Below are 24709 nucleotides of genomic sequence, written 5' to 3'. Positions count from 1 at the left end.
TCTCCACTAGCTGGAGTGCCCTGGGGCATTGTAACACGAAGCCTGAGCCTTTGAGGCTCAATGCTAGGTGTTACAGTTCCTGCAGGGGGGAGGTGTGAAGCACCTCCACCCAGAGCAGGCTTTGTTTCTGTCCTCAGAGTGCACAATGGCTCTCACCGCATTGGGTCAGAAACCCGTCTCTCAGCAGCAGGCTGGCACAGACCAGTCAGTCCTGCACTGAACAATTGGGTAAAATACAGGGGGCATCTCTAAGATGCCCTCTGTGTGCATTTTTTTATAAATCCAACACTGGCATCAGTGTGGGTTTATTATTCTGAGAAGTTTGATACCAAACTTCCCAGTATTCAGTGTAGCCATTATGGAGCTGTGGAGTTCGTTTTTGACAGACTCCCAGACCATATATTCTTATGGCTACCCTGCACTTACAATGTCTAAGGTTTTGCTTAGACACTGTAGGGGCATAGTGCTCATGCACCTATGCCCTCACCTGTGGTATAGTGCACCCTGCCTTAGGGCTGTAAGGCCTGCTAGAGGGGTGACTTATCTATACTGCATAGGCAGTGTGAGGTTGGCATGGCACCCTGAGGGGAGTGCCATGTCGACTTACTCGTTTTGTTCTCACCAGCACACACAAGCTGGCAAGCAGTGTGTCTGTGCTGAGTGAGGGGTCCCCAGGGTGGCATAAGACATGCTGCATCCCTTAGAGACCTTCCCTGGCATCAGGGCCCTTGGTACCAGGGGTACCAGTTACAAGGGACTTACCTGGATGCCAGGGTATGCCAATTGTGGAAACAAAGGTACAGGTTAGGGAAAAAACACTGGTGCTGGGGCCTGCTTAGCAGGCCTCAGCACACTTTCAAATCATAACTTGGCACCAGCAAAGGCAAAAAGTCAGGGGTAACCATGCCAAGGAGGCATTTCCTTACACAGTGATTATGCTCTCTCCCTCCTAACTTGGTAACTGTACCTTTTTCTTCCCACAATTGGCCTACTGGTCCCCCCATGTAAGTCTCTAGTATGGTACCTAGGTATCCAGGGCATTGGGGTTCCAGGTGATCCCTTTAGGCTGCAGGAGTTATTCTGCCACCTATAGGGAGCCCATGCAATGGGTTGTGCAGGCCTGCCATTGCTGTCTGTGTGAAACAGGTGCATGCACCCGTTTTTAATACAGGTCACTGCACCAGGTCACTTGAAGTCACCACTATGGTAGGCCCTCTCAGCCCAGAGGACAGGGCGCAGGTACCTGTATGTGAGGGCACCCCTGCACTAGCAAACTCAAAATACATCTTCCTGGACTTTGTGAATGCGGGGACACCATTGTACGTGTGTACTGGACATAGGTCATTACGTATGTCCAGCTACATAATGGTAAGTCCGAACCTGGGCATGTTTGGCATCAAACATGTCGGAATCATACCCCAATACAGTTGCAAGTATTGATTCCATGCACTTTGGGGTCACCTTAGAGGACCCCCAGCATTGCTACCACCAGTTTTACAGGGTTTTCTCGGCAGCTCAAGCTCCAGCCACCCCTCAGACAGGTTTCTGCCCTCCTGCTGCTTGATCTGATCAAGTCCAGGAAGACAGAACAGAGGATTTCCTTTGGGAGAGTGAGGTAACACACTCTCCCTTTGGAAATAGGTGTGACTTGCTTGGGAGGGGTAGCCTCCCCAAGCCACTGGTATGCTTTGAAGGGCACATTTGGTGCCCTCTGTGCATAAACCAGTTGTAGGAAGTTGGCTCTGTATGTGCTATTTCAAAGTAAGGAATAGCATGCACAGAGTCCAAGGGTTCCCCTTAGAGGTAAAATAGTGGTAAAAAGAGATAATACTAATGCTCTATTTTGTGGTAGTGTGGTCGAGCAGTAGGCTTATCCAAGGAGTAGTGTTAAGCATTTGTTGTACATAAACATAGACAATAAATGAGGTACACACACTCAGAGACAAATCCAGCCAATAGGTTTTGTATAGAAAAATATATTGTCTTAGTTTATTTTTGGAACCACAGGTTCAAATTTAACATGTAAAATATTGTTTGAAAGATATTGCAGGTAAGTACATTGGGAACTTTGAATCATTTCAATTGCATGTATACTTTTCAAGTTATTCACAAATAGCTATTTTAAAAGTGGACACTTAGTGCAATTTTCACAGTTCCTGGGGGAGGTAAGTTTTTGTTAGTTTTACCAGGTAAGTACGACACTAACAGGGTTCAGTTCTTGGTCCAAGGTAGCCCACCGTTGGGGGTTCAGAGCCACGCCAAAGTTCAAAGTGGTGCCCAAAACGCATAGGCTCCAATGGAGAGAAGGGGGTGCCCCGGTTCCAGTCTGCCAGCAGGTAAGTACCCGCGTCTTCGGGGGGCAGACCAGGGGGGTTTTGTAGGGCACCAGGGGGGGGGACACAAGCCCACACAGAAATTTCACCCTCAGTGGCGCGGGGGTGGCCGGGTGCAGTGTTAGAACAAGCGTCGGGTTCGCAATGGAAGTCAATGAGAGATCAAGGGATCTCTTCAGTGCTGCAGGCAGGCAAGGGGGGGCTTCCTCGGGGAAACCTCCACTTGGGCAAGGGAGAGGGACTCCTGGGGGTCACTTCTGCAGTGAAAGTCCGGTCCTTCAGGTCCTGGGGGCTGCGGGTGCAGGGTCTTTTCCAGGCGTCGGGACTTAGGTTTCAGAGAGTTGCGGTCAGGGGAAGCCTCGGGATTCCCTCTGCAGGCGGCGCTGTGGGGGCTCAGGGGGGACAGGTTTTGGTACTCACAGTCGTAGAGTAGTCCGGGGGTCCTCCCTGAGGTGTTGGTTCTCCACCAGCCGAGTCGGGGTCGCCGGGTGCAGTGTTGCATGTCTCACGCTTCTTGCGGGGAGATTGCAGGGTTCTTTAAAGCTGCTCCTTTGGATACAGTTGCAGTCTTTTTGGAGCAGGTCCGCTGTCCTCGGGAGTTTCTTGTCGTCGTCGAAGCAGGGCAGTCCTCAGAGGATTCAGAGGTCGCTGGTCCCTTTGGAAGGCGTCGCTGGAGCAGAGTTCTTTGGAAGGCAGGAGACAGGCCGGTGAGTTTCTGGAGCCAAGGCAGTTGTTGTCTTCTGGTCTTCCTCTGCAGGGGTTTTCAGCTAGGCAGTCCTTCTTCTTGTTGTTGCAGGAATCTAGTTTCTAGGTTCAGGGAGAGCCCTTAAATACTAAATTTAAGGGCGTGTTTAGGTCTGGGGGGTTAGTAGCCAATGGCTACTAGCCCTGAGGGTGAGTACACCCTCTTTGTGCCTCCTCCCAAGGGGAGGGGGTCACATCCCTAATCCTATTGGGGGAATCCTCCATCTGCAAGATGGAGGATTTCTAAAAGTTAGAGTCACCTCAGCTCAGGACACCTTAGGGGCTGTCCTGACTGGCCAGTGACTCCTCCTTGTTATTCTCATTATTTTCTCCGGCCTTGCCGCCAAAAGTGGGGGCCGGGGCCGGAGGGGGCGGGCAACTCCACTAGCTGGAGTGTCCTGCGGTGCTGTGACAAAGGGGTGAGCCTTTGAGGCTCACCGCCAGGTGTTACAGCTCCTGCCTGGGGGAGGTGTTAGCATCTCCACCCAGTGCAGGCTTTGTTCCTGGCCTCAGAGTGACAAAGGCACTCTCCCCATGGGGCCAGCAACATGTCTCTAGTGTGGCAGGCTGCTGGAACCAGTCAGCCTACACAGATAGTCGGTTAAGTTTCAGGGGGCACCTCTAAGGTGCCCTCTGTGGTGTATTTTACAATAAAATGTACACTGGCATCAGTGTGCATTTATTGTGCTGAGAAGTTTGATACCAAACTTCCCAGTTTTCAGTGTAGCCATTATGGTGCTCTGGAGTTCGTGTTTGACAGACTCCCAGACCATATACTCTTATGGCTACCCTGCACTTACAATGTCTAAGGTTTTGCTTAGACACTGTAGGGGCACATTGCTCATGCACTGGTACCCTCACCTATGGTATAGTGCACCCTGCCTTAGGGCTGTAAGGCCTGCTAGAGGGGTGTCTTACCTATACTGCATAGGCAGTGAGAGGCTGGCATGGCACCCTGAGGGGAGTGCCATGTCGACTTACTCAGTTTGTTCTCACTAGCACACACAAGCTGGTAAGCAGTGTGTCTGTGCTGAGTGAGGGGTCTCTTAGGGTGGCATAATACATGCTGCAGCCCTTAGAGACCTTCCCTGGCATCAGGGCCCTTGGTACCAGAGGTACCAGTTACAAGGGACTTATCTGGATGCCAGGGTGTGCCAATTGTGGAATCAAAAGTACAGGTTAGGGAAAGAACACTGGTGCTGGGGCCTGGTTAGCAGGCCTCAGCACACTTTCAATTCAAAACATAGCATCAGCAAAGGCAAAAAGTCAGGGGGTAACCATGCCAAGGAGGCATTTCCTTACACAACCCCCCCCCCCCCAAACGAAAGAGGATGAGACTAACCTTTCCCAAGAGAGTCTTCATTTTCTAAGTGGAAGAACCTGGAAAGGCCATCTGCATTGGCATGGGCAGTCCCAGGTCTGTGTTCCACTATAAAGTCCATTCCCTGTAGGGAGATGGACCACCTCAACAGTTTTGGATTTTCACCTTTCATTTGCATCAGCCATCTGAGAGGTCTGTGGTCAGTCTGAACTAGGAAGTGAGTACCAAAGAGGTATGGTCTCAGCTTCTTCAGGGACCAAACCACAGCAAAGGCCTCCCTCTCAATGGCACTCCAACGCTGCTCCCTGGGGAGTAACCTCCTGCTAATGAAAGCAACAGGCTGGTCAAGGCCATCATCATTTGTTTGGGACAAAACTGCCCCTATCCCATGTTCAGAGGCATCTGTTTGCACAATGAACTGCTTGGAGTAATCTGGAGCTTTTAGAACTGGTGCTGTGCACATAGCTTGTTTCAGGGTGTCAAAGGCCTGTTGGCATTCTACAGTCCAGTTTACTTTCTTGGGCATTTTCTTGGAGGTGAGTTCTGTGAGGGCTGTCACAATGGATCCATATCCCTTCACAAACCTCCTGTAGTACCCAGTCAAGCCAAGGAATGCCCTGACTTGAGTCTGGGTTTTTGGAGCTGCCCAGTCCAGAATAGTCTGGATCTTAGGCTGGAGTGGCTGAACCTGGCCTCCACCTACAAGGTGTCCCAAGTAAACCACAGTTCCCTGCCCTATCTGGCATTTGGATGCCTTGATAGAGAGGCCTGCAGATTGCAGAGCCTTCAAAACCTTCTTCAGGTGGACCAGGTGATCCTGCCAGGTGGAGCTGAAGACAGCAATATCATCAAGATAAGCTGCACTAAAGGATTCCAGCCCAGCAAGGACTTGATTCACCAACCTTTGGAAGGTGGCAGGGGCATTCTTTAAACCAAAGGGCATAACAGTGAACTGATAATGCCCATCAGGTGTGGAGAATGCTGTCTTTTCTTTTGCTCCAGGGGCCATTTTGATTTGCCAGTACCCTGCTGTTAAGTCAAAGGTACTTAAGAATTTGGCAGCCCCTAATTTGTCTATTAGCTCATCAGCTCTAGGAATGGGATGAGCATCTGTCTTGGTGACAGAGTTGAGACCTCTGTAGTCCACACAAAACCTCATCTCTCTCTTTCCTTCTTTGGTGTGAGGTTTGGGGACTAAGACCACTGGGCTAGCCCAGGGGCTGTCAGAGTACTCAATTACTCCCAATTCCAGCATCTTGTGGACTTCCACCTTGATGCTTTCCTTAACTTGGTCAGACTGTCTAAATATTTTGTTTTTGACAGGCATGCTGTCTCCTGTGTCCACATCATGGGTACACAGGTGTGTCTGACCAGGGGTTAGGGAAAAGAGTTCAGCAAACTGCTGCAGGACCTTCCTGCAGTCAGACTGCTGTTGGCTAGAGAGGGTGTCTGAGTAGATCACTCCATCTACTGAGCCATCTTTAGGGTCTGATGAGAGGAGATCAGGTAGAGGTTCATTCTCAGCTTCCTGGTCCTCATCTGTTACCATCAACAGATTTACATCAGCCCTGTCATGGAAGAGCTTAAGGCGGTTCACATGGATCACCCTCTTGGGGCTCCTGCTTGTGCCCAGGTCTACCAGGTAGGTGACCTGACTCTTCCTTTCTAGTACTGGGTAAGGGCCACTCCATTTGTCCTGGAGTGCCCTGGGAGCCACAGGCTCCAGAACCCAGACTTTCTGCCCTGGTTGGAATTCAACCAGTGCAGCCTTTTGGTCATACCACAACTTCTGGAGTTGTTGGCTGGCCTCAAGGTTTTTACTTGCCTTTTCCATGTACTCTGCCATTCTTGAGCGAAGGCCAAGTACATAGTCCACTATGTCTTGTTTAGGCTCATGAAGAGGTCTCTCCCAGCCTTCTTTAACAAGAGCAAGTGGTCCCCTTACAGGGTGGCCAAACAGAAGTTCAAAGGGTGAGAATCCTACTCCCTTCTGAGGCACCTCTCTGTAAGCGAAAAGCAGACATGGCAGGAGGACATCCCATCTCCTTTTGAGTTTTTCTGGGAGCCCCATGATCATGCCCTTTAATGTCTTGTTGAATCTCTCAACAAGGCCATTAGTTTGTGGATGATATGGTGTAGTGAATTTGTAAGTCACTCCACACTCATTCCACATGTGTTTTAGGTATGCTGACATGAAGTTGGTACCTCTGTCAGACACCACTTCCTTAGGAAAACCCACTCTGGTAAAGATACCAATGAGGGCCTTGGCTACTGCAGGGGCAGTAGTCAACCTAAGGGGAATAGCTTCAGGATACCTAGTAGCATGATCCACTACTACTAGGATGTACATATTTCCTGAGGCTGTGGGAGGTTCTAGTGGACCAACTATGTCCACACCCACTCTTTCAAAGGGGACCCCCACCACTGGAAGTGGAATGAGGGGGGCCTTTGGGTGCCCACCTGTCTTACCACTGGATTGACAGGTGGGGCAGGAGAGGCAAAACTCCTTAACCTTCTGGGACATATTGGGCCAGTAGAAGTGGTTGACTAACCTCTCCCACGTCTTGGTTTGTCCCAAATGCCCAGCAAGGGGAATATCATGGGCTAAGGTCAGAATAAACTCTCTGAAACCCTGAGGCACTACCACTCTCCTAGTGGCACCAGGTTTGGGATCTCTTGCCTCAGTGTACAGGAGTCCATCTTCCCAATAGACCCTATGTGTTCCATTTTTCTTGCCTTTGGACTCTTCAGCAGCTTGCTGCCTAAGGCCTTCAAGAGAGGGACAGGTTTCTTGTCCCTTACACAACTCTTCCCTTGAGGGTCCCCCTGGGCCCAAGAGCTCAACCTGATAAGGTTCCAGCTCCATAGGCTCAGTTCCCTCAGAGGGCAGAACTTCTTCCTGAGAAGAGAGGTTCTCTTTTTGGTGTTGTGTTGCAGCTGGTTTCCCAGCTGACTTTCCTTTTCTCTTGGTAGGCTGGGCCATTTTTCCAGACTCCAGCTCTACTTTTTCACCCTGTGCCTTGCACTGTGCCCTAGTCTTGACACACACCAGTTCAGGGATACCCAGCATGGCTGCATGGGTTTTCAGTTCTACCTCAGCCCATGCTGAGGACTCCAGGTCATTTCCAAGCAAACAGTCTACTGGGATATTTGAGGAGACCACCACCTGTTTCAGGCCATTGACCCCTCCCCATTCTAAAGTTACCATTGCCATGGGATGTACTTTAGTTTGATTGTCAGCATTGGTGACTGGATAGGTTTGTCCAGTCAGGTATTGGCCAGGGGAAACCAGTTTCTCTGTCACCATGGTGACACTGGCACCTGTATCCCTCAGGCCCTCTACACTTGTCCCATTAATTAAGAGCTGCTGCCTGTATTTTTGCATGTTAGGGGGCCAGGCAGCCAGTGTGGCTAAATCCACCCCACCCTCAGAGACTAATGTAGCTTCAGTGTGACACCTGATTTGCTCTGGGCACACTGTTGATCCCACTTGGAGACTGGCCATTCCAGTTTTAGCTGGATGGGAGTTAGAAGTGGTATCTTTCTTGGGACAGGCCTTGTCTCCAGTTTGGTGTCCAGACTGACTACAGTTTCGACACCAGGCCTTTTTGGGATCAAAGTTTTTACCCTTGTACCCTGGATTGTTTTGTGAAGAGGCTCTGGGCCCACCCTCCTGTGCAGGTTTTTGGGGGCCTGTAGAAGACTCTTTACTATTTTTATTTTTGGCTGTCTCACCACCTTTCCCCTGGGGAGGTTTTGTGACCCCTTTCTTTTGGTCACCCACTGTGGAAGTTTTGGACACCCTAGTCTTGACCCAATGGTCCGCCTTCTTTCCCAATTCTTGGGGAGAAATTGGTCCTAGGTCCACCAGATGCTGATGCAGTTTATCATTGAAACAATTACTTAATAGGTGTTCTTTCACAAATAAATTGTACAGCCCATCATAATCATTTACACCATTTCCTTGAATCCAACCATCTAGTGTTTTTACTGAGTAGTCTACAAAGTCAACCCAGGTCTGGCTCGAGGATTTTTGAGCCCCCCTGAATCTAATCCTATACTCCTCAGTGGAGAATCCAAAGCCCTCAATCAGGGTACCCTTCATGAGGTCATAAGATTCTGCATCTTTTTTAGAGAGTGTGAGGAGTCTATCCCTACACTTTCCTGTGAACATTTCCCAAAGGAGAGCACCCCAGTGAGATTTGTTCACTTTTCTGGTTTCACAAGCCCTCTCAAAAGCTGTGAACCATTTGGTGATGTCATCACCATCTTCATATTTAGTTACAATCCCTTTGGGGATTTTCAACATGTCAGGAGAATCTCTGACCCTAGTTATGTTGCTGCCACCATTGATGGGTCCTAGGCCCATCTCTTGTCTTTCCCTTTCTATGGCTAGGATCTGTTTTTCCAAAGCCAATCTTTTGGCCATCCTGGCTAACTGGATGTCCTCTTCACTGGAGTTATCCTCAGTGATTTCAGAGAGGTTGGACCCTCCTGTGAGGGAGCCAGCATCTCTGACTATTATGTTTGGAGTCAGGGCTTGAGAAGCCCTGTTCTCCCTAGATAGGACTGGTGGAGGGGATTCTTCCTCCAGTTCACTATCCTCTTCCTCTGTGTTATCCACAGAGGGGTTGGCTCTATCATACTCTGCCAACAGCTCCTGGAGCTGTGCTTTGGTAGGTCTGGAGCCCATTGTTATTTTTCTTATGTTACAGAGTGACCTTAGCTCTCTCATCTGGAGATGGAGGTAAGGTGTGGTGTCGAGTTCCACCACATTCACATCTGTGCTAGACATTATGCTTCTAAAAGTTGGAATACTTTTTAAGAATCTAAAACTTGTTCTAGAATCTAATTCAAACTTTTACCAAACTTTTAAACTCTAAAAGAAAAGGCTAACAGGGACTAACACAAGGCCCTAGCAGGACTTTAAAGAATTTAGAAAACTTTTCAAATTGCAAAAATCAATTTCTAATGACAATTTTGGAATTTGTCGTGTGATCAGGTATTGGCTGAGTAGTCCAGCAAATGCAAAGTCTTGTACCCCACCGCTGATCCACCAATGTAGGAAGTTGGCTCTGTATGTGCTATTTCAAAGTAAGGAATAGCATGCACAGAGTCCAAGGGTTCCCCTTAGAGGTAAAATAGTGGTAAAAAGAGATAATACTAATGCTCTATTTTGTGGTAGTGTGGTCGAGCAGTAGGCTTATCCAAGGAGTAGTGTTAAGCATTTGTTGTACATACACAGACAATAAATGAGGTACACACACTCAGAGACAAATCCAGCCAATAGGTTTTGTATAGAAAAATATCTTTTCTTAGTTTATTTTAGGAACCACAGGTTCAAATTTAACATGTAATATCTTGTTTGAAAGGTATTGCAGGTAAGTACATTAGGAACTTTGAATCATTTCAATTGCATGTATACTTTTCAAGTTATTCACAAATAGCTATTTTAAAAGTGGACACAGTGCAATTTTCACAGTTCCTGGGGGAGGTAAGTTTTTGTTAGTTTTACCAGGTAAGTAAGACACTTACAGGGTTCAGTTCTTGGTCCAAGGTAGCCCACCGTTGGGGGTTCAGAGCCACCCCAAAGTTACCACACCAGCAGCTCAGGGCCGGTCAGGTGCAGAGTTCAAAGTGGTGCCCAAAACGCATAGGCTCCAATGGAGAGAAGGGGGTGCCCCGGTTCCAGTCTGCCAGCAGGTAAGTACCCGCGTCTTCAGGGGGCAGACCAGGGGGGTTTTGTAGGGCACCGGGGGGGGGGGGGGACACAAGCCCACACAGAAATTTCACCCTCAGCGGCGCGGGGGCGGCCGGGTGCAGTGTTAGAACAAGCGTCGGGTTCGCAATGGAAGTCAATGAGAGATCAAGGGATCTCATCAGCGCTGCAGGCAGGCAAGGGGGGCTTCCTCGGGGAAACCTCCACTTGGGCAAGGGAGAGGGACTCCTGGGGGTCACTTCTCCAACGAAAGTCCGGTCCTTCAGGTCCTGGGGGCTGCGGGTGCAGGGTCTCTCCCAGGCGTCGGGATTTAGGATTCAAAGAGTCGCGGTCAGGGGAAGCCTCGGGATTCCCTCTGCAGGTGGCGCTGTGGGGGCTCAGGGGGGACAGGTTTTGGTACTCACAGTATCAGAGTAGTCCTGGGGTCCCTCCTGAGGTGTTGGATCTCCACCAGCCGAGTCGGGGTCGCCGGGTGCAGTGTTGCAAGTCTCACGCTTCTTGCGGGGAGCTTGCAGGGTTCTTTCAAGGCTGCTGGAAACAAAGTTGCAGCCTTTCTTGGAGCAGGTCCGCTGTCCTCAGGAGTTTCTTGTCTTTTCGAAGCAGGGGCAGTCCTCAGAGGATGTCGAGGTCGCTGGTCCCTTTGGAAGGCGTCGCTGGAGCAGGATCTTTGGAAGGCAGGAGACAGGCCGGTGAGTTTCTGGAGCCAAGGCAGTTGTCGTCTTCTGGTCTTCCTCTGCAGGGGTTTTTCAGCTAGGCAGTCCTTCTTCTTGTTGTTGCAGGAATCTAATTTTCTAGGGTTCAGGGTAGCCCTTAAATACTAAATTTAAGGGCGTGTTTAGGTCTGGGGGGTTAGTAGCCAATGGCTACTAGCCCTGAGGGTGAGTACACCCTCTTTGTGCCTCCTCCCAAGGGGAGGGGGTCACATCCCTAATCCTATTGGGGGAATCCTCCATCTGCAAGATGGAGGATTTCTAAAAGTTAGAGTCACCTCAGCTCAGGACACCTTAGGGGCTGTCCTGACTGGCCAGTGACTCCTCCTTGTTATTCTCATTATTTTCTCCGGCCTTGCCGCCAAAAGTGGGGGCCGGGGCCGGAGGGGGCAGGCAACTCCACTAGCTGGAGTGTCCTGCGGTGCTGTGACAAAGGGGTGAGCCTTTGAGGCTCACCGCCAGGTGTTACAGCTCCTGCCTGGGGGAGGTGTTAGCATCTCCCCCCAGTGCAGGCTTTGTTACTGGCCTCAGAGTGACAAAGGCACTCTCCCCATGGGGCCAGCAACATGTCTCTAGTGTGGCAGGCTGCTGGAACCAGTCAGCCTACACAGATAGTCGGTTAAGTTTCAGGGGGCACCTCTAAGGTGCCCTCTGTGGTGTATTTTACAATAAAATGTACACTGGCATCAGTGTGCATTTATTGTGCTGAGAAGTTTGATACCAAACTTCCCAGTTTTCAGTGTAGCCATTATGGTGCTGTGGAGTTCGTGTAAAACAGACTCCCAGACCATATACTCTTATGGCTACCCTGCACTTACAATGTCTAAGGTATTGCTTAGACATTGTAGGGGCACAGTGGTCATGCACTGGTGCCCTCACCTATGGTATAGTGCACCCTGCCTTAGGGCTGTAAGGCCTGCTAGAGGGGTGTCTTACCTATACTGCATAGGCAGTGAGAGGCTGGCATGGCACCCTGAGGGGAGTGCCATGTCGACTTACTCAGTTTGTTCTCACTAGCACACACAAGCTGGTAAGCAGTGTGTCTGTGCTGAGTGAGGGGTCTCTTAGGGTGGCATAATACATGCTGCAGCCCTTAGAGACCTTCCCTGGCATCAGGGCCCTTGGTACCAGAGGTACCAGTTACAAGGGACTTATCTGGATGCCAGGGTGTGCCAATTGTGGAATCAAAAGTACAGGTTAGGGAAAGAACACTGGTGCTGGGGCCTGGTTAGCAGGCCTCAGCACACTTTCAATTCAAAACATAGCATCAGCAAAGGCAAAAAGTCAGGGGGTAACCATGCCAAGGAGGCATTTCCTTACAACAGTCCATACCGGTTCAGGGACAAGCAGGCCCTTCTCTGGCGCGAAACTGGACAATGGAAAGGGGAGTGACCACTCCCCTGTCAATCACCACCCCAGGGGTGGGGCCCAGAGCTCCTCCAGAGGGTCCCGGGGTTCTGCCATCTTGTTTCCAAGGTTGGCAGGGAACTCTGGGAGCATCTGAGTGGCAAGGCCAGGCAGGTGACATCAGAGGCACCCTCCTGATAGGTGCTTGCCTGGCTATTAAAGGGTCTCTCTCTTGGGTGGGTCCACAGATTTGGTTTGCAAGACTCCAGCAAGATTCTTCTGCAACCTCGACTTCGACTTCTGGCCACTGGAACTGTGACTGGACCATCCAGATACAGACGTCACAACCAACAAAGAAGACTCTTCTGCAACTTTGTTTCCACAGCTCCTGCCAGCTTTGCAACATTTCCCCAGCCATGCACCCTCAGAAGACAGCAACTCTTCAGCCTCCACAAGAAGGTATCTCCAAGAAGGTATCTCCCTTGGAGTGAAGGGGGTCACTCCACTGCATCCACAGGCACCTGCTGCAAACGATGATCGCCTGTGTGGATCTCCCCTCATCTTGAGCAGCGTGGATCCTGCATCACGGGTGGTGGTCGGGAGTAGTCCTCTTGGACTCTCTGCCAGCTGTCCAACTTTGGTGGAGGTAAGCCCTTGCCTTTCCACGCAGGACAGTACCCCTGTGTACCACATTTCTTGCAGCTATCAAGGCCTGTTTGAATCTCTTCATCTACTCTTCGTTTTTCTCCTGCGGCGTGGGAACCCTATCTGTAATGCTGCATGGACTCCTTCTGTGATGTCTAGGTCCCCGTCCTGTGGGACTTCTGTGGATCTACATCTGGTCCTGTAGCCTCTCTGTGACACCGAGGGTACACCGTGACTACACCACCTGGGTTGAGTCCTCCTGGGCTGGGCTGTGCTGGTCCCGGCAGCACCACTTTTCCACTAACTTTGAGTTTTCCTTTGCCAAGGCTTGTTGGTGGAATTCCTGCACCAACACTCATCTGCAATCTTCACTCCAGCGTGGGACATCATCTGCAATCATCAGGAACTCTTGTCCGGCTCCAGGGCGGCAGTGATGACATGTTCTTCACGGTCGACCAACTCCTGCAACTACAGCAGGGTGGGTAGTAGCTCCTACTCTTCCTGGACTCCTCTGTGACTTTTGGACTTGGTCCCCCTCTCTACACAGGTCCTCTTCTCCAGGAATCCACCGCTGGTTTCTTGCAGTCTTGTCTGGGTGTCTTTTCTTCTTTTTCCTCCTTTTGGATGGTTTGGGGGAATTCCAGTGATTTACTCCTGCTTTTCTGGTCGCAGGGGGGTATGGTGTTACTTACCTCTTTTTTTCTAGTACTCCCAGCTCCCCTCTATACATTCCACTTACCTAGGGGGGAGTTGTAAGGAAATGCCTCCTTGGCATGGTTACCCCCTGACTTTTTGCCTTTGCTGATGCTATGTTTTGAATTGAAAGTGTGCTGAGGCCTGCTAACCAGGCCCCAGCACCAGTGTTCTTTCCCTAACCTGTACTTTTGATTCCACAATTGGCACACCCTGACACCCAGATAAGTCCCTTGTAACTGGTACCTCTGGTACCAAGGGCCCTGATGCCAGGGAAGGTCTCTAAGGGCTGCAGCATGTATTATGCCACCCTAGAGACCCCTCACCCAGCACAGACACACTGCTTACCAGCTTGTGTGTGCTAGTGAGAACAAAATGAGTAAGTCGACATGGCACTCCCCTCAGGGTGCCATGCCAGCCTCTCACTGCCTATGCAGTATAGGTAAGACACCCCTCTAGCAGGCCTTACAGCCCTAAGGCAGGGTGCACTATACCATGGGTGAGGGTACCAGTGCATGAGCACTGTGCCCCTACAGTGTCTAAGCAAAACCTTAGACATTGTAAGTGCAGGGTAGCCATAAGAGTATATGGTCTGGGAGTCTGTTTTACACGAACTCCACAGCACCATAATGGCTACACTGAAAACTGGGAAGTTTGGTATCAAACTTCTCAACACAATAAATGCACACTGATGCCAGTGTACATTTTATTGTAAAATACACCACAGAGGGCACCTTAGAGGTGCCCCCTGAAACTTAACCGACTATCTGTGTAGGCTGACTGGTTCCAGCAGCCTGCCACACTAGAGACATGTTGCTGGCCCCATGGGGAGAGTGCCTTTGTCACTCTGAGGCCAGTAACAAAGCCTGCACTGGGTGGAGATGCTAACACCTCCCCCAGGCAGGAGCTGTAACACCTGGCGGTGAGCCTCAAAGGCTCACCCCTTTGTCACAGCACCGCAGGACACTCCAGCTAGTAGAGTTGCCCGCCCCCTCCGGCCTCGGCCTCCACTTTTGGCGGCAAGGCCGGAGAAAATAATGAGAATAACAGGGAGGAGTCACTGGCCAGTCAGGACAGCCCCTAAGGTGTCCTGAGCTGAGGTGACTCTAACTTTTAGAAATCCTCCATCTTGCAGATGGAGGATTCCCCCAATAGGATTAGGGATGTGACCCCCTCCCCTTGGGAGGAGGCACAAAGAGGGTGTACTCACCCTCAGGGCTAGTAGCCATTGGCTACTAACCCCCCAGACCTAAACACGCCCTTAAATTTAGTATTTAAGGGCTCTCCCTGAACCTAGAAACTAGATTCCTGCAACAACAACAAGAAGGACTGCCTAGCTGAAAACCCCTGCAGAGGAAGACCAGAAGACAACAACTGCCTTGGCTCCAGAAACTCACCGGCCTGTCTCCTGCCTTCCAAAGAACTCTGCTCCAGCGACGCCTTCCAAAGGGACCAGCGACCTCTGAATCCTCTGAGGACTGCCCTGCTTCGACGACGACAAGAAACTCCTGAGGACAGCGGACCTGCTCCAAAAAGACTGCAACTTTATCCAAAGGAGCAGCTTTAAAGAACCCTGCAATCTCCCCGCAAGAAGCGTGAGACTTGCAACACTGCACCCGGCGACCCCGACTCGGCTGGTGGAGAACCAACACTTCAGGGAGGACCCCCGGACTACTCTACGACTGTGAGTACCAAAACCTGTCCCCCCTGAGCCCCCACAGCGCCGCCTGCAGAGGGAATCCCGAGGCTTCCCCTGACCGCGACTCTCTGAAACCTAAGTCCCGACGCCTGGAAAAGACCCTGCGCACCCACAGCCCCCAGGACCTGAAGGACCGGACTTTCACTGCAGAAGTGACCCCCAGGAGTCCCTCTCCCTTGCCCAAGTGGAGGTTTCCCCGAGGAAGCCCCCCCTTGCCTGCCTGCAGCGCTGAAGAGATCCCTTGATCTCTCATTGACTTCCATTGCGAACCCGACGCTTGTTCTAACACTGCACCCGGCCGCCCCCGCGCCGCTGAGGGTGAAATTTCTGTGTGGGCTTGTGTCCCCCCCGGTGCCCTACAAAACCCCCCTGGTCTGCCCTCCGAAGACGCGGGTACTTACCTGCTGGCAGACTGGAACCGGGGCACCCCCTTCTCTCCATTGAAGCCTATGCGTTTTGGGCACCACTTTGAACTCTGCACCTGACCAGCCCTGAGCTGCTGGTGTGGTAACTTTGGGGTTGCTCTGAACCCCCAATGGTGGGCTACCTTGGACCAAGAACTGAACCCTGTAAGTGTCGTACTTACCTGGTAAAACTAACAAAAACTTACCTCCCCCAGGAACTGTGAAAATTGCACTAAGTGTCCACTTTTAAAATAGCTATTTGTGAATAACTTGAAAAGTATATATGCAATTGAAATGATTCAAAGTTCCTAATGTACTTACCTGCAATACCTTTCAAACAAGATATTACAGGTTAAATTTGAACCTGTGGTTCTTAAAATAAACTAAGAAAAGATATTTTTCTATACAAAACCTATTGGCTGGATTTGTCTCTGAGTGTGTGTACCTCATTTATTGTCTATGTGTATGTACAACAAATGCTTAACACTACTCCTTGGATAAGCCTACTGCTCGACCACACTACCACAAAATAGAGCATTAGTATTATCTCTTTTTACCACTATTTTACCTCTAAGGGGAACCCTTGGACTCTGTGCATGCTATTCCTTACTTTAAAATAGCACATACAGAGCCAACTTCCTACAGGAGTCCTGTATTCTCATTCCATTTTCTTTAATATATGGTTTGTGCTCCTTCAGGGTCACTATTGGTTTTTGCTATATGCATTGTTTTCTAACTTTTTCTATGTCTATTTCTGATTACTAGTGTATACATTTAGTGTATTACTTACTCCTTATTGGAGGGTTGCCTTTCTAGTGTTTTGTGGTATTATGTTCTAAAAGTAAAGTACCTTTATTTTGGAACAACTGAGTGTTTCCTTTCTTGTGTGTAAGTGCTGTGTGACTAGTGGTATTGCATGAACTTTGCATGTCTCCTAGATAAGCTTTGGCTGCTCACCCACAGCTACCTTTACAGAGACTGGATTCTAGACACTGCGTACACTTCACTAAGAGGGGATACCTGGACCTGGTATAAGGTGTAAGTATCTTAGGTACCCAACACACACCACGCCAGCTTCCTACAGTTAAGATTACAATTTGTCAATGTATGTGAACCATGGATGTCTTATCGTTAACTGTGAAAATTGATAAAAACTCTAATAAAGAAATTATTTAAAAAATACAAAAGGTGAATGGAATACTCACAATTTGTCTAAACACTGGCAATAGCCTGGGTAAGCATTCCAAACCATTGTTCTTATGATCACAATGCAACCTCAGTTTGGAACAAGCCTTGTGTAAATCAGTCTTGACCCTGCTTCAAAATGAACAGTCCAGCCCAAACTGCCAGGCCAGGTCCTCCCTGACCTGGAACACAACTAACCCAAGGCCGGTTTGTCATCCCACCCACAACCCGACTGGTGCTCAGGGGTAGCTTGGTTCCAGTAGCGCATCCAGCTTGGGTCCAATGTGTCTGGGCATGCCCTTGCCACTAAGAGCAGTGCATCAAAAACAAAAACAGTGATGGGAGGAATACTTGAAATGTGTCTAACCAATGACAATCACTGGGATTCCCACTACTCATCCATGAGAAAAGATCATTCCCACAATAAGAAAGTTTTAAATCACAATCAATTAAAGATAATCTGAGCATATAGCAACCCTATAATTATTTAGCATGAGGTTCAAAGGCTATATTGGATTGCTTCCATAATAAAAAAAGAAGAAAAAAAACTAACCAACTTTTCTTTATCTTCTGGTCTGCTGCATCCATCGGATTGAAACTATAAAACAAAAAAAGACAGATTTTGGAACACTACAAAAAGAACTCATGACAGAGTTAACTTTGTCTGTATTCCCTCATGGAAAATGTATTCAGATCGCCAATTATCTCTCAGTACAAGTGATTCAAATAGATGAAAAATTATGAAAGCAAATGAAAAAAAAAAAACAACACCCTTTTAAAGAAGCATAAAAAATGAAATTAAACACTGTTTTTTATTTGCCTGTCTTACATATAAGCCGCAAGATTGACCTGTCGACTTATCTCCTAACTAAAGTTTGGAGAAAGGAAAACTTTACTTACCGAATAGGCTTCTGCTCGTGGCATGTAGTGCTGTAGATTCACATGCTTTGCATAAGCCTGCCATCTAGTTTGGGTCCAGAAGGTTGCAAGATGATTTGGTTAGAAGAATCTTTTTGATTCGCAAGACGAAGTGACTCCTCCTCTCGGTGATACTGTGCATGGGTACCAAGTCCTTTGTTTGATTTGTTTTCCCACATGCAGGTGAGGTAAGGAGCAAATAGAGAGTAAAGAGAAAGAGGCCCATGCAGTGTATTTACATGTACACAATCTTTATTTAGGCATGCAACTACAACGTCCACAGGCGTCCGGGGAGAAGGAAGGATACATATGAATCCACAGCACTACATGCCACGAACAGATGTCTACTAGGTAATATTTTCCGTTCTATGGCACATGTGGCTATAGATACCGATGCTTTGCATAGACTGTAAATCCCCCTCCCAAGTAGGAGGTGGCTAGCCCGCAGAAGTATGAGTTGCTTGAGAAAGTGTCCTGAGCATTGTTTGGCCAACATTAGCTTGCTGACGTGCTAAAACATCTACACAAGAGTGTTTGTAGGAAGTTAGCATGGTGTGTGGTGAACACCTATGGTGTTATCACCTTATACCAGGTATCACCTATTACTGAAGTGTAGGCAGTGTCTAGGAAGCCATAGCTCTCTAGAGGTAGCTGTGGATGAGCAACTAAGACTTATCTAGGAGACATGCAAAGCTTATGCAATACCACTATAGCCACACAGAACTGTCACACATGAAACAACCACACAGCGTTACAAAAATAAAGGTGCTTTATTATGGTAACACAAATACTAAAATACTGTACAAGCAATACCCAGACTATAGGTAATTAAACACTATTATATACACATTAGCAATCAGGAAAAAGCATAGAAAGCAATAGGCATTGGTAAAAGCAATGGAAGAGGGCCAAACCATATACTAAAAAAGCAGAATATGAAAGGCAGTCCCCAAAGGAAGTGCAACCAGTAGAGGGGAGCTGGAGGAACTGGGACCCCGAAGAGGTAAGTACCAGGGTGCCCTTCAGCTACCACGAGAAAAATAGGTAAGTACTTGGTTTTCCCCAAAACCAACAGGAGGACTTTGGAAAAGGACTGTGCAAGACCCCGACAAGACTGGAAGAAACCAAAGGTGAACCCTGACAGAAGAGGACCTGCAAAAGAAGGGGACCAAATCCAGTTTGAGTTGGAGGGGAAGACTGTGGCAGAAGTCACTACCTACCCTTCTGTGGATGGAGGACCAGGTCGACAGTGGATGAAGAAAGTCAGCAGTGCAGTACAGGTGCACAAGAGGAGTTCCAGAAGTGATGCAAGTGATGTCCCACATCGGCGGTCGTGATGCAGTCAGTCAGTGGTGCTGGAAAACCACCAACAAGCTTTGGCAAATGCAAGAGTCGGAGAAGAGGGTTTTACAAGGCTGAAGAGGACCAGCACCCCCACAGACGACCCATGACCAGTAGGCACAGAAGTCGCAGTGCGGCCCATTTAGCACACCTGAAGAGGAGTCCCACGTCGCTGGAGCAGCAGGCAGGTGTAAAGAAATGGCTCCCTGTTGCAGTTACCCCCCACTTTTTGCCTGATACTGATGCTGACTTGACTGAGAAGTGTGCTGGGACCCTGCTAACCAGGCCCCAGCACCAGTGTTCTTTCACCTAAAATGTACTTTGGATTCCACAATTGGCACACCCTGGCATCCAGGTAAGTCCCTTGTAACTGGTACCCCTGGTACCAAGGGCCCTGATGCCAGGGAAGGTCTCTAAGGGCTGCAGCATATCTTATGCCACCCTCGGGACCCCTCACTCAGCACAGACACACTGCTTGCCAGCTTGTGTGTGCTGATGAGAACAAAACGAGTAAGTCGACATGGCACTCCCCTCAGGGTGCCATGCCAACCTCACACTGCCTATGCAGTATAGATAAGTCACCCCTCTAGTAGGCCTTACAGCCCTAAGGCAGGGTGCACTATACCATAGGTGAGGGCACCAGTGCATGAGCACTATGCCCCTACAGTGTCTAAGCAAAACCTTAGACATTGTAAGTGCAGGGTAGCCATAAGAGTATATGGTCTGGGAGTCTGTCAAAAACGAACTCCACAGCTCCATAATGGCTACACTGAATACTGGGAAGTTTAGTATCAAACTTCTCAGAATAAAAAACCCACACTGATACCAGTGTTGGATTTATTAAAAAATGCACACAGAGGGCATCTTAGAGATGCCCCCTGTATTTTACCCAATTGTTCAGTGCAGGACTGACTGGTCTGTGCCAGCCTGCTGCTGAGAGACGAGTTTCTGACCTCATGCGGTGAGAGCCTTTGTGCCCTCTGAGGACAGAAACAAAGCCTGCTCTGGGTGGAGGTGCTTCACACCTCCCCCCTGCAGGAACTGTAACACCTTGCAGTGAGCTTCAAAGGCTCAAGCTTCGTGTTACAATGCCCCAGGGCACTCCAGCTAGTGGAGATGCCCGCCCCCTGGACACAGCCCCCACTTTTGGCGGCAAGTCCAGGAGAGATAATGAGAAAAACAAGGAGGAGTCACTGGCCAGTCAGGACAGCCCCTAAGGTGTCCTGAGCTGAGGTGACTGACTTTTAGAAATCCTCCATCTTGTAGAAGGAGGATTCCCCCAATAGGGATAGGAAAGTGACCCCCTACCCTTGGGAGGAGGCACAAAGAGGGTGTACCCATCCTCAGGGCTAGTAGCCATTGGCTACTAACCCCCCAGACCTAAACACGCCCTTAAATTTAGTATTTAAGGGCTCCCCTGAACCTAAGAATTTAGATTCCTGCAACTTACAAGAAGAAGAGGACTGCTGAGCTGAAAGACCCCTGCAGAGGAAGAAAAGTAGACACCAACTGCTTTGGCCCCAGACCTACCGGCCTGTCTTCTGCCTTCCAAAGAAACCTGCTCCAGCGACGCTTTCCCAAGGACCAGCGACCTCTGAATCCTCAGAGGACTGCCCTGCTTCAAGAAAGACCAGAAACTCCCGAGGACAGCGGCACTGCTCCAAAAAGACTGCAACTTTGTTACAGAGGAGCCGATTTAAAGACCCCTGCAAATCCCCGCAAGAAGCGTGAGACTTGCAACACTGCACCCAGCGACCCCGACTCGACTGGTGGAGAACCAACACCTCAGGGAGGACCCTCCGGCGACTCAGAGACCGTGAGTAACCAAAGTTGTCCCCCCTGAGCCCCCACAGCGACGCCTGCAGAGGGAATCCCGAGGCTCCCCCTGACCGCAACTGCCTGAACCTAAAGTCCCGACTGCTGGAAAAGACCCTGTACCCGCAGCCCCCAGCACCTGAAGGAACGGAACTTCTGTGCAAGAGTGACCCCCAGGAGGCCCTCTCCCTTGCCCAGGTGGTGGCTACCCCGAGGAGCCCCCCCCCTTGCCTGCCTGCACCGCTGAAGAGACCCCTTGGTCTCCCATTGAAACCTACAGAAAACCCGACGCGTGTTTGCACACTGCACCCGGCTGCCCCCGCGCTACTGAGGGTGTACTTTTTGTGCTGACTTGTGTCCCCCCCCGGTGCACTACAAAACCCCCCTGGTCTGCCCTCCGAAGACGCGGGTACTTACCTGCTGGCAGACTGGAACCGGGGCACCCCCTTCTCTCCATTGACGCCTATGTGTTTTGGGGCACCTCTTTGACCTCTGCACCGGACCGGCCCTGAGCTGCTGGTGTGGTAACTTTGGGGTTGCTCTGAACCCCCAACGGTGGGCTACCTTGGACCCAAACCTGAGACTTGTAAGTGATTTACTTACCTGTTGAAACTAACAATAACTTACCTCCCCCAGGAACTGTGAAAATTGCACTGTGTCCACTTTTAAAACAGCTATTTGTGTTTTATGTGAAAAGTATATATGCTACTGTAATTATTCAAAGTTCCTAACCTGCAATACCTTTCAAATGAGACATTACATGTAGAATTTGAACCTGTGGTTCTTAAAATAAACTAAGAAAATATATTTTTCTATAACAAAACCTATTGGCCTGGATTTGTCTGTGTGTGTTCCTCATTTATTGCCTGTGTGTATGTACAACAAATGCTTAACACTACTCCTTGGATAAGCCTACTGCTCGACCACACTACCACAAAATAGAGCATTAGTATTATCTCTTTTTGCCACTATCTTACCTCTAAGGGGAACCCTTGGACTCTGTGCATACTATTCCTTACTTTGAAATAGTGCATACAGAGCCAACTTCCTACAGCAGGAGACTGTGCTGTGCAGGAAGGAGTGCTGGGGGCCAGGGCTACAAGGAGCCCGAAGATCCCTTGGAAAAGCAACAAACAAACAAGCCGTGGTAGCTGCAAGAGTCGAGGTGCACAGGGGTACTGTCCTGCACGGAGTCTCAAGGGTTTACCATCTGCAAAGTTGGACAGCTGGTAGAGGACCAAGGGGACCAATCCAGACCATCATCTGTGATGCAAGATCCACGGAGTTCAGGTAGAGAGAGATAATTCATGCAGCCAGTCGTTGTTGCAGTTGGTGGCTGCGGATGCAGGGGAGTAACTCCTTCACTCCAAGAGAGATTTCTTTTTACTCGTTGTGCAGGCTGAAGACTTGTTGCCCTCAGAGGATGCACGGCCAAGGAAATTTTGCAGTTGCTGGAAGTTGCTGGAGAAACAATGTTGCCGAGACGTTGCTGGAGTTGAAGAATGTTGGTTCCTGGAGGGTCAAGTTGCAGTCCCAGGTGGCCAGAAGATTAAGTAAACAATGCACAGGAGTCCTGCTGGAATCTTTCACATCGAATCTGAGAACCAACCCAAGAGGGAGACCCTAAATAGCCCAGGAAGGGGGATTGGTCACCTAACTGGTTGACCACCTATCAGGAGGGAGCTGTGACAACACCTTCCTGACCTGGCCACTCAGATGCTATCAGGGGCATCTGCCCACCTTAGATTCAAGATGCAAGAATCAAGTGGCCATCTGGAGCAGCGCTGGGCACCAACCATGGGGTGGTGATGGACAGGGGAGTGGTCACTCCCTTTTCAATTGTCCAGTTTTGCTCCAGAACAGGGACTGGGAGTCCCTGGACTGGTGCAAACTGGTTTATCCAAGGAGAGCACCAAATGTGCCCTTCAAAGCATACCAGTGGCTTGGGGAGCCTACCCCTCCCAAGCCCTGCAACACCTATTTACACAGGAGAAAGGAAATACTTTGTTCTGCCTTCCCCTGCCTGAGCTAGTCAAGCAGCAGGAGGGCAGAATTCTGTCTGAGGAGTGGCAGCAGTGCAGGCTACCTGGAAAACCCCAGACGACCAGTATGAGCAATGCTGGGGGTCCTCTAAGGAGCCCCCAGAGTGCATGGAATCATACACCAATACTGGCAACAGTATTGAGGGTATGATTCAGACCTGTTTGATACCAAACATGCCCAGGTTCGGAGTTACCATTATGTAGGTGGACACAGGTAGTGTCCAGTACACGGGTAAAATGGCTTCCCTGCACTCAAGACGTCCAGTGTAATGGGGCTGGAGTATGTAGGGGCACCTCTGCTCATGCATGGGTGCCCTCACACAGGTACCTGCACCCTGCCCTCTGGGTAGGAGGACCTACCATAGCGTTGACTTACAGTAACCTGGTTCAGTGACCTGTAGTGAAATGGTGCATGCACTTTCACACAGGCTGCAATGCCAGGCATGCAGACACATTGTGCATGGGCTCCCATGGGTGGCAAAATACATGCTGCAGCCCATGGGAATCCCCTGGTGCCCCAATGTCCTGGGTATCTAAGTACCATATACTAGGGAGATATATGGGACACCAGTATGCCAATTGTGTTGTGTGCTAAGTCCTAAGCAATCAAATTAAGAAGGAAAGAGCACAGTCACTGGGATTCTGGTTAGCAGGATCCCAGTGAACATAGTCAAAACACTGACAGCAGGCAAAAGGTGAGGGTAGCCATGCCGAAAAGAGGGTACTTTCCACCAGTGTTTAGTAAATTTAAGTGGTGTAGACCAAGTAGCACCTTTACATACGTCTTCTATTGGGATGTTCCCTTAAAAGGCCATGGAAGCACCCTTTTTGTCTGGGTAAATGTGCTCTGGGAGTAATAGGTAACTGCCTTTTGGCTTTCAAAAAGCAAGTCTGAATATATTTCACTATCCATCTGGGTATGCCATTTTTTTATATTGGATTACCTTTATGAGGCATTGAAAATGCTACAAAAGGACTTCCTAAACTGTTTGGTCAAGTCAATGCACTACATAAGAGCCCTTTTAACATCTAGTGTGTGAAGAGCTCTCTCTGCAACAGAGTCTGGTTGTGGGAAATAGACTGTTAACTCAACTGATAGATGTGGAATGGTGAAACTACTTTTGAAAGGAACTTAGGGCTTATTCAAAGAGCTACCAATCAATCAATCAATCAATCATAGCATTTATAAAGCGCGCTATGTACCCGTCAGGGTTTCGAGGCGCTGAGGGGGGGGGGGGGGGGAGAGCGCTGCTGATTTAGCGGTCGAAGAGCCAGGTCTTGAGGAGCCTTCTGAATGCGAGGAGGTCCTGGGTCTGGCGAAGAGATGTGGGGAGAGAGTTCCAGGTCTTGGCGGCGAGGAAGGAGAAGGATCTGCCGCCGGATGTCTTGCGCTGGATTCGGGGTACGATGGCGAGGGCGAGGTTGGCGGATCGGAGTTGACGTGTTGGAGTGTAGAAGTTAAGTCTGGTGTTGAGGTAGGAGGGTCCGGTGTTGTGAAGTGCCTTGTGAGCGTGGGTCAGGAGTTTAAAGGTGATCCTCTTGTCTACCGGGAGCCAGTGGAGTTCCTTTAGGTGAGGGGAGATGTGACTTCGGCGGGGTATGTCGAGGATCAGTCGGGCGGAGGCATTTTGGATACGTTGGAGTCGTTTGATGTCTTTGGTTGGGATGCCTGTGTAGAGTGCGTTGCCGTAGTCAAGTCTGCTGCTGACGAGGGCTTGGGTCACCGTCTTTCTGGTTTCTGTTGGAATCCACTTGAAGATTCTGCGGAGCATTCGAAGGGTGTTGAAACAGGA

The 24709-nt window shown here is 49.6% G+C and overlaps 1 protein-coding gene across 2 annotated transcripts in view; it reads right to left on the bottom strand.

Annotated features, from left to right (window-relative positions):
• Positions 1-24709, bottom strand: part of THOC2 (THO complex subunit 2) — a 900323-nt gene that overhangs the window by 665669 nt on the left and 209945 nt on the right. For both annotated transcript variants that reach the window (XM_069211944.1, XM_069211952.1), the window contains exon 13: positions 17354-17398. In XM_069211944.1, the coding sequence (XP_069068045.1) occupies positions 17354-17398 (45 nt within the window). The remainder of the gene's footprint in view (positions 1-17353; positions 17399-24709) is intronic.

This window comes from Pleurodeles waltl, chromosome 2_1, assembly GCF_031143425.1.
Source record: "Pleurodeles waltl isolate 20211129_DDA chromosome 2_1, aPleWal1.hap1.20221129, whole genome shotgun sequence".
Classification (NCBI taxonomy): domain Eukaryota; kingdom Metazoa; phylum Chordata; class Amphibia; order Caudata; family Salamandridae; genus Pleurodeles; species Pleurodeles waltl.
Note: the sequence above shows the minus strand (reverse complement) of the source record. Positions and strands in the feature narration are given on the sequence as shown.